This window comes from Gallinula chloropus (assembly GCF_964237585.1).
Source record: "Gallinula chloropus genome assembly, chromosome: 8".
NCBI classification, from domain to species: domain Eukaryota; kingdom Metazoa; phylum Chordata; class Aves; order Gruiformes; family Rallidae; genus Gallinula; species Gallinula chloropus.
In genome coordinates, this window is record NC_140093.1 from 21,201,444 (window position 1) to 21,211,544 (window position 10,101).

Genomic DNA, 10,101 nt, shown 5'->3' on the forward strand with positions numbered 1-10,101 from the left:
CTGAATAAGTAAGAGCTACATTTGAAAGTAAGTCTTGTTGTGGAGCCCAAACGTCTTAGCTATTTTGTTTAAAGAGTGATGTGTTTACACAACCTTCTGAACTTGCAAGTACGTCCCCTTAAAGGATGTAATCAATTCCCTGGATCTGAAAAGTCTTGCAGGAGCTGAGGCTTGTCACCAAGTGCAAAGCCAAAACCCCTCTAAGATACATTCTGGAACAGTTCTTCAAGTACTTTCAACTCTGAAGTATTTGTAACTTAAACCTGCTGCTGATCTCTAGTCACAAATTCGAGGTCTTGCTTGGGAATTGGCTCTGTTCAAAACCATGGTAATAAATTAGGGTTACACTGGGAAAGCTTGCCCTGAGATTTCAACTGGCCAAGTTACCCATCTTCTCTGGCAGAGCAGATTACCAAAGGCCAGTTCTGCTCCAATGTGCAAGTCCTGCCCCACTGGGGAGAACTTAAGAGCCCAGAACATGCCCAGCCCAGAGAAAGCTGGGAAGGAAGGGGTTTGTACCTAAGTTGTAAGCAGCAGCTAGTTATGTAAGAAAATGCCAGGGAAGAACAGCAAATTCTTGAAAAATTCATTTGGCCTTGGAAGAAAATGGGACAGAGCTGCTCCAAGCATGCTTGTGGTAGAGAGGCTGCATCTTCTTCCCATGTGCCTGAGTGCAGAGAAAGAAGAGCACACCAATAAATCACCCAGACTTCAGAGTTAGGGGGGTTTTGAATGTTTTCCCCTTTTTTTTTTTTTCTTTGCTAGGAGCAGACCTACAGCTTTCAGAGAGTAGTTACAGCATAAAATCAGCCTAAACATTAACTGCTTTCAACTGCTGTGCTGCCAGTTGAATGCTTGGGAGCCTCTCTCCAAGTGGGATCCCTGTGGGTGCTGCAGATCCTCTCCACTCCTGAGGGTCCACAGTTCATATGTCACACTTAGAATCACTTCCCACACTGTGGGTGGCCATCATAGACCAGATCTGTGTGCTCAGGAACTTGGCTGAAGGAGCAAATGGTGTTTCAGAAACTGTCTGGGTGGAGGGATGGAGAAGAATCCATTTGCTCCAGCTAGATATGTCCATGGAGTAAATTCCAGCACCTAGCTGATGCTTGGGAGTAGGGTGTTATTGCTGAGCTGTGCAAGGAGTGTGCACATGAGGACCAAGTCTGCGTTCAGAGCTGGAGAGGAGAAAGTTTGGGTCAGGTTTTGTGCAGGGGTGGCTCTGCCACTCCTGTACTGCCACTCAGTGAGCCTTTTGCTGCTGTTTGAAGCTACCAAAGGTAAAAAGAAAACTCTTTGTCAACAGTGGAAGGTATATGTTAGATTCCTGGGTCTTGGATGCATTATCTAAGTTTTTCCATTTAAAAGAAAATAAAACAGCACCTGTGTGCTACCACTAAGGCCAGCAGGAAGGAGGGGCTGCTGTTGCCAGATTCAGAAGATGCTGGAATTCCTCCTTCTGAGTAAGATAAAGCAGAGATGAGGCTGAAAATACCAGTGCCTTTTCTGCCTTACTGTTTCCACTCCTGAAGTAGTTTTCTACTCCTGGAAGATTTTTTTTTCTTTCACCAAAAACACCCCATAGGCAAAATGTCTGAGTCATGTAGAGCAATAAAACTTTTCCAGCTCTGAACTTCATTCTGGTGTTGCATGGATGGTGGCAGGAACATGTACATAAGAAGAGATTACTGTTCCTGTAGCACAGGAGCCAGCAGTAATCTACAGCCAAGCATGTGATGAGGTGCTGATTCAGGAAGATGATTGCTGAGGAAGAGAAACCAGAGATGGCCTCACTGCTGCTGTGCATTTTTTACTCCAGAATTATGGGGGGGGGGGGATTTATTAAAATCTATATGTAAAGACCTTTTTAAGGGTGCACAGTTGCCCACAGTGGGAGTTGTGCTGGGGTTATTCACATTCTGGCATTACTTTACTGTGAAAACAAGCTGTGGGGTACATTTAAACCTCCATGTGTAAGTGCTAGTGTAACCTGAGGGTTCTGCTTGTCAGCAGGTAACAGGCAGCGTTCTGGGCTGAGCTGATGCTACGTGGCCACGGGCCATACTGCATATGGGCAATGTGAGCAGCACAGATACAATACAGGAACAGACTGAGGCAGTGTCCCTGGAAAATGCTGGCATTTGGATCCTCTGTACCACTTTAACTGCTGCCTCATCTAAATTTCTTCCTGATTTCTTACCAATTATTGGTCCACAGGACCTGTATTTCATTCCTTATGCACCATGCCTGGTGGTTGCTGAACAAAACATAATAAAGCAAACACATGATGGAGTGGGCATGTGAATCCCTTTGTTCTACTTCCACTTACAGCAACATCAGTGTACACACAATCAGTGGGGTCATTCCAGAGCTCTGTTAGCATTGAGAGGGACAAGACTGGTGCCTTGGATAAGTCAGGGTACTCTGAGAAACAGCAGAAACCCATCTATACACAGCACAATAAAATGGCAAGTAAGAACGGTTACCAATTAAGTTGCAGAAGGGAAATATATTTTGATACCCAAAGGGCATAACTACATATTCTTCTAACAGCTGAAAATACTGACATATCAGACAACTTTTTCCTTGTCACATCTGCCATGTGGAGCCTGCATGTTGTGGGTGTCCTGCACAGGAGACCAAATACAAGCCTGAGGGGTCCATGGCAGGGTTTTACTTATGCTTCAGCATGAGTACAATCCCTTAGGATTCTGCAAGACCAACCAAGTCTTGCTTCTGTGCTATCATTTAACAAAGGGACAGGTTTTAGCCAATTAAATGTATTAATTTGGGGGATGGATTAACTGTTTGCTAATTTTTCCTTCCTACCTTGCTGCTTATGCTTGGCCCAACTTCACATTCAAAGCACCCATTTAATGGTTACAGGGCTATCTCCACTCTAGATAAAGTTACTCAGACCTGAATAGATGTTGGAAGCCCTTTTTCTCTATATGCCTAAGTCAACCAAACTCTCCTGCTGAGTGTGAGGGGTTTTTCAAGCATTCTTTGGAAACCAGTCTATCCCAGTTCCCCTGCAAGAATGTTGGGTTTTTTCCACAGGAATTTCCCAGCAGGTGCATTTTGCCAGGTGCTGTCAGCCCCCAGCCAAGAGCTCCAGCCTACTAGCAGGAATAAAATCCCCCAAACCCTGTCACTCAAAGCAGAAATCTCATGTTAAAATACCTTACAGTCACATCTATCAAATAACAGCTCCAAGCACTAGCTCTAACACTGGGAACTAAGCTGTTTTCTTTGCTGGGTTTTTTGATTAGGCATGCTCTTCAATGAAATCTGTGAATCTTTTTGTGATGATGATTTATGACTTCAGCTGCCCTAATCAGAGACATGTGTCAACAGGCAAGAAAATCAGGTTGCCACTTAAAACAATAAAAGCTGCTTTACAGGTTTCTCTTCTTGCTCTTTTTTTTTTTTTTTTTCTCCTTGGAGGTGAAATTGCTGCAAATAATTTGAATATTGCTTCATGACTCTAGAAGCTGAATTCTATTCATTTTATTCATAGCTGGTTGTAACAGTCCCATAGCCTCTAAGCAGGAAGGTATTTCAACAATGTGGCTGAACACTTAAATCCAAATTTGTAGACAAATGAGTGGTAAGTTAAAATTGCCTAAGAGCAAACTGTCTCCTGTGCTGAAATATTTGGAAGTGATGAGCTGGTAACACAGGACCCTCTCACCACAGAGCACCCAGGTGACAGCAGGACCAATGTAATAAACCCCAATAATGCTTAAAAATCAAAGTGGAAGCATCTCTAGGACAAATCCTATTAGAACATAGAAATTGTAGCTTCCAGAGTTTCTGTTTTGAGTAGTATCTGCCATTCCCTCTGTGTATTGCTGCAAGGTAACTGGCCTGGATGGGAAGGCTGCCTGACTCCTCTGAAGGTGAGGAGCTCTGGACTGTTGCTATGCTTAAAACTGGCCTGGAATTAATGGAAATACCTTCAGAAGAGGTATCTGTGTTACACAGTGGATTCTTGTATCTCATTGACTGAGAAGCTGGTTTAAGATGGGTTTGTCTGTCTTCCCTCATATGTTTCCCTTCTATAAATTAAGCATCTAGAATTCCATTATCCTAAGCCAGCCCTCGTGTTTGCTGCATTCCCAAGACAGTCCTGCTAACAGAGAAAGTCTCTGGGAGACCAAACGCAGCACAAGTGTGTTAGTGGTGAGGACAGAGACTGTAATTTGACTGTCTTTTACTTATCTCAACCTCTATCTTGCATTTGGAGATGGAGCAGCCTTTGCATTAAGGCAGCTTGCATTCTTGCTGGTAGCCCAGGGAGTCCCATTACAGGTTGTCTGAGCTCCTGGGGATGGGGTTAACCCCCTGTGCCATGAATGGAAAGCACTGGAGAAACACTGGCTGGCTGTGAGGATGTGAGGACCCAGCTGAATGGAAACACAGTCCCCAGGCTGGAGAAAGTATAACAAGGTCTTTGGTATAAATCAAAAGGCCCTCTCCTTATTTTAATTACTTCATACTTTATTCATGTATCCCTCCAAGACAGCAATGCCTAGGAAGTGATAGCAGAGAGTCTGCAGCCTGGTAGACTGGTCTAACACCAGTAAAATCAGCCTGTGGAATTCTTTTCCTGTCTTTGGAAGGGCCAATATACCAGCTCTGCATTGAGATACACCACTGTAAATTATACACTGTAAATTCTGCTGTGGGCAGAAAGCTCCATTAGCCTGGGATGTCTTCCCTCAAAATGCCTGCAGCACCCCTGTGATAACCTCACACCCTGAACACCCACAGCAGGCACGCCAGCCTGGCAGTTTCCCTGTGAGGTGGTCAGGCTTTACAGGTATTTACTCAAGAAGGTATGAGTTTAACTAGCAAGGGCATAACCCCCATGTAAATACCATAATCCTAGATAGCATGAGAGCACCCTTGTTTCCCTTTCTATTGTGTAGGAAAGGGCTTAACCTCTGCATTGAAAAATGCTGCTCTTTTTGCAGAAGGTATAAATAGAGACACTTTTGGCTCCCAGTGAGTTTCAGTTTGCCAGCTGTGCCATTTCTATTACAGGCTTTGCAATATTTACAAGGCTTTAAGGCCTCTCTTGAGTTCTGCCTTAATTTATCTGAAAGGAATAATCTTCCATTCATACCAGGACAGAAAACAGTGGTGGCCTTCCTCCCCAGCCTGTGTCCTTGCAGCTAAAGCAATTCAAAGCAAAGACAGGCACGGCTAGATTTAAAATGGAATCAATCTGCCCTCCAAAAGCTGTGTAGGCAGCCTCCTGGGCTAGGAGATGTAGACTAGGAGGTATGGGGAAGATGGAAGTGAAGGAAGGAATCTGCTGTGGGAGAAGGGAAGGGAAAGGAAAGGGAAAGGGAAAGGAAGGGAAAGGAAAGGAAATGTATTGGGAAAGGCAATGATAGTTGGAGGACACAGAAGAGTTGGGGCTGGTGGAAAGTAAAGGCTGGGTGTATGATGGGGCAAGTACAAATGTTTTTCTGCATAGAAATCTAACACAAACAAGCCTCCCTCCCTTTCTTAATGCACACTGTTTACAGTTTCACTGTGCTTGTTGCCAGCAAAGAGGTTGTGTTCATGGGGGTGCTGAGAGTTGAGGAGCAACTGGGGAACAGCCACCAGGAGGTCTGGGTAGGAAGCTGAGGGATGGAAGGAGAAACACCAGGAGAGGAGCCAGCAAATGCATGAAGGAGGGGGAACAAAGACAGCCAGCTCCCTTGTCAACAACTTGGCCTGCCAATTCACGCAGACAGAGTGCCATGCTTAGGGTGAGCTTGCAATTGTTGTCTTCCCAGAGAAGAAGAGGCAAAACTCTACCTTACAGTGCTGCCAGACAGTGAGGTGTAAGTTCCTCTGCCAGGACACTCCATCCTCAGCGTAACGTGGGCATGGTGAACTGGCAGTACTGGTGACCTGGAGGAAGAGGAGAGGAGAAATATGATCAATCACGGGGCGTGAGCTTTGCAATGCATCTGTCAGATACAACTTTTACACATCAGTAACCCAAATAAAGCTGTTACAAACCAACCCAGGGATCCTTTCTAATTAGTAATTTGTCTCACCCTTGGTAAATACCCACATACCACCAGGATCTATGTACAGCCTCCAGCTGCAGTAAACCACAGAGTATCATCATATATTTGCCCTCTACCAGTGGCCCAACATTATTCTAACCACAGGCTGCAAATTTTCCAGTGCTACCTCAGTATTTGTTGCCTTGAGGAACAGCAAATCTCTGTTGCCCAAAGGTCACTACAAACACAAGACTGAAGGGACATGACATGTCCAAGTATCTCCGTTCCGGGTGTTTTAGGCAACAGAAGTCTAGAACAAAATGGTACAATGGAAGAGTTTCCAGCAGGACTAAAACTTGCTGAGTTCCCTTTTACTGTGAGCTGACCTGATCAGCATGTGTCCCCTAAAACTCAACCCCCGAAATAAAGGAGTTTGTCTATGAAGCCTCTTACAGTTGCTTATCATTATGTCTCAGTATTTTCTCTAAGTAGATAGTTTTTTAGCCTGAATTTCAAGATTTAAAATACTGAAAAGCAATTTTAACAAAACCCAGTGAAAGGCAAAACCCATTTCCTAGTTAATACTTGATAAGCCATTCTCCTTTCTGTGTGGAGGTGGGATCAATGACTGCATAAAGGTATCACCTGAAAGGAAAATCTTTCCCAGACTTCTAACTTCCATTAAATAGTCTTTTAATCTGTAATGTATCTTATTTCTTTGGAATGAGCTAAAAAAACTTCTTGTGCTATTTGAGATGACTTTTTTCCTCCTTCCTTTCATAACTCATCTTTTCTTTCTTCCCAACAATGGCAGAATAATAAAATTACTATCAAAAGTAAGCAGAGGAGTTTTTACAGAGCAGTTCTTTGAATTTCATCTTTATTTCAGAGCACACGAGCCTGCCATCCACATTTATGGGAGCTGGCCCAAAGCCTTCCCTTTTAAATGCATATCTCTTCCTGACTTCCATGTGAATGCTGTGCCTTTGTAAGCTAATGTGGTTTTAATTCCCACTGCAGCAAAACACACACATAATCAGAGTGTAGGAAGGGTGAGTGCCAAACTGATACTGCTTCAGTAACTGCAGGCAGCAGTTGGTGGAGCTAAAGGTTGTTTTCCTGTGGTCCAGGGCAGCAGAGCTGATGGCAGGGAGATGTGATTCCTGTTTGTTCTGGACTGTATTTCATGTAACAATCACATGTGGTATCAAACTTGAAATGATGTTCACCAAATCATGTTTTAGTTCCAGATCTTTCTTTCCACTGCAGCTGCACTCCAGACTTCTCTATCGTTACAGGTCGTCTTCTCAAGACCACTGAAAGCTGAAGATGGATATCAAGCGTGTGAAGGACTCTATCTACTGGCTGTACTACCAGTACCTCCTGATCACCTGCAGCTACGTGCTGGAGCCCTGGGAGCAGTCCATGTTCCACACCATCACCGTGACTGTTTTCGCTATGGTGCTGTACACGGCGTACGTCTTCGTGCCCATCCACATCCGCCTGGCTTTTGAGTTCTTCTCCCAGATATTTGGGGGCCAGCCCGAAAGTACGGTCTCCATCATGAACTGAACCCGCCTGGGGAGCGATCAGCAGCTCTTGCACCCTGTGAAATGCAATGTCCTCTTCAATTCTGTGTATTTATTCTGAAGCAGTTTTGCAGTTAATGAAAATACCATTTTCTCTATCAGAACACGGCTTGCTTAATGCCCAGAGCTGACAGCCAGAGTAATGCACTGACTGCTGGCTGCAGAGCCCCTCTGGTGGGAATTACTGGCCAGTTTTTGCTGTGTGATAATGGCACACATCACCTGGAATGCCACATTTACCTAATATTTCACTGGCTCCCACTTTGAGCACCTTAATTTAGTCACACTGGTGTGAATGAGACAGCAAAGCCTGTTTACCATGGCTGTGAGGAGGAATGCTGCGCTCCTTATACACAAAGTAGTTCTGCCAGGAGTGCAGTGGCAAAGCACATCATGCCTTCTTTGACTGAGGGGAGAGAATATCAGGAGATGAGTTAAACAGCATGATCTAAGCACTCATATCTGGCTGGTTACTGACTCCTGGTTTTTAAGGGATGGGAGAGGAACTTAGAAGAGAAGCTGATAGGAGTATGAACTTGAATCCATCGTTTTGCATCTGAGTTTCGATAGTTTAAGGTAGTAAAAAAATATATGAGAGGTAATCTTATAGCTTATTCCAAATGGCAGAAAGAAACAGAACCAGCTCCATGTTCAGTGCACTCCTGCCTCTGATAAACACCAAGACATCTTTTCTCTCTGCTCCCATTCACCAAGGCAGGCAAAGTCCATGTCTGCACTAGAGGAAGATAATCCAGAAAACAGAGTGGATGTAGTATATTCATAACTGCAGGGAAGCCTGTGTGCTTAAAGAGTTCTCCTTTATAAAGAAGAAATCAGATTTATTGTAATTGCCTGGGGGAAGTTGCTTGAACATAGGTTCAAGGTTTGTTTGGTGATCACTCTACACCTAAATCAAATGTCAATGACAAATGAGGAGTTACACAGTGCATGTATCTTACAGCTGATGCTACTGTCAGTAGAAGTGAGAGAGGCAAAATGTAAATAGCTTTCAAATGATGTTTGCAGAGTTACAGGATTAAAAAAAAAAAAACCCTTTTAGCTTCTTTATCAAGCTTGCAGTGGGGTCCTGCATGCTTAAAAGAACTCTGTTTGGAAACTAAGACATGTTTTGAAGGTTGAACAGATCTGAACATGTGTATGCAGTTTTTTCAGAAAAAAAGAATAAAATTTTATTCTTCAGAAACAACATTTCAGTGCATGACTCAGCTCTTCCTCTGTTTTCTATCTGTTCATAAATATCCTGCATGTGTGTGGGCCAGGCTGACACCACAGCAGACACAACAGTTTGTTGTGAATGGTTTGGGGCAAGGTTCCAGATCCCCTGCAAAGGATCCATGTGTGGAATGCCATGTTCATCCTCATCAGTGTTCCAGCGTGAGCCTGACCTCTCCTCTGGTGGTGGGGGAGGAAGAAAAGGAGGAAAAAAACCCCACCAAAAATCCCAGTAACTTCACTGGAGGCCCTGCTCTGCAGGCCTCTTCACTGGAGGTCCTGAAGGCAGCTCTTGGAGAGCCACGTGTATTGTAACACAGCTGCTGGTTGTGTTCAGACTCCAGCCACTTGTTCATACTATCGGTACAAGCAGATGATGGATGTGCCTGAATTCTCCTGTGGACAACCACTAATGTGCTTCAAATTAAAGCAACAAATACCTGTGTGTGCTGGTGCCACAGGGATGGAGTGGTTCAGGCCCAGATGGAAGGCAGAGACTTAGCTGTCATATCAGTTTAATCACACCTAGAAATACGAGGTACCAAGCTGTAATCACACTTACATAAACATCAGAGGAGAGGAAAAATGTCAAGTATCTGTGAAAATTTCTATGAAAGCAGCCTAGAAAAACAGAATAAAAGTAACAACACAAATGTTGGAGGTGAAAATTTAAGATATTTACCTAGCAAGTCGATGCCTGAACCAAAACACTTCCCAAAATCCTGTCCTCAAAAGACTCTCCCTTTTAACTACATGAGGGATGGCATCTCGTCATAAATCCTGATTCAAATAAAATCTTATTTTTCAATTTCTTACAAAGTTTATTTGTTCCAAATGGCATCAAACACATTTTACCTGTCTTCCAGAGTGTTTTGGAAAAACACTGTCTTAGAGGTAGGCAAAAGACTGGGCTTTCTATCTCAAGGGGTGCACACCCCGACTGTAACACTGCTATTTAAACACTGAACTTCAAGCAAACAGAACAAGCAAACCTCTTTGTCCAGGAAGAGGGAATTTCCACTGAGCTCTCACAGTGGAATTCCTGTAAAGCACTTCTCTTCCTTATTATTCCTGTTATCTTTGTTTAGCTTCACGGTAGGTTCTCAGAAGAGGGAGGAAAACAGCAGCAGTTTGTCTTTGGGAGGGTCCCTGCAGCCTTAGTTCAGTGAAAATACCTTTTTTGTGTGTATTCTTCAGCTTCTTTACTAAAATGTAAGATTTTGGGGCAAGTCATCAGGAAGGAGACAGCTGAGATGAACCTC

General features: G+C 43.8%; 1 protein-coding gene across 1 annotated transcript; it reads left to right on the forward strand.

The window, feature by feature from the left end:
- Positions 1-478: 478 nt before the first annotated feature.
- On the forward strand, positions 479-7,589 carry SPTSSB (serine palmitoyltransferase small subunit B; the record flags this gene model as incomplete). The annotated part of the gene is given in 3 exon segments (XM_084267258.1): positions 479-520; positions 7,317-7,334; positions 7,338-7,589. Coding segments are annotated over 3 exon segments (312 nt in total).
- Positions 7,590-10,101: the final 2,512 nt, after the last annotated feature.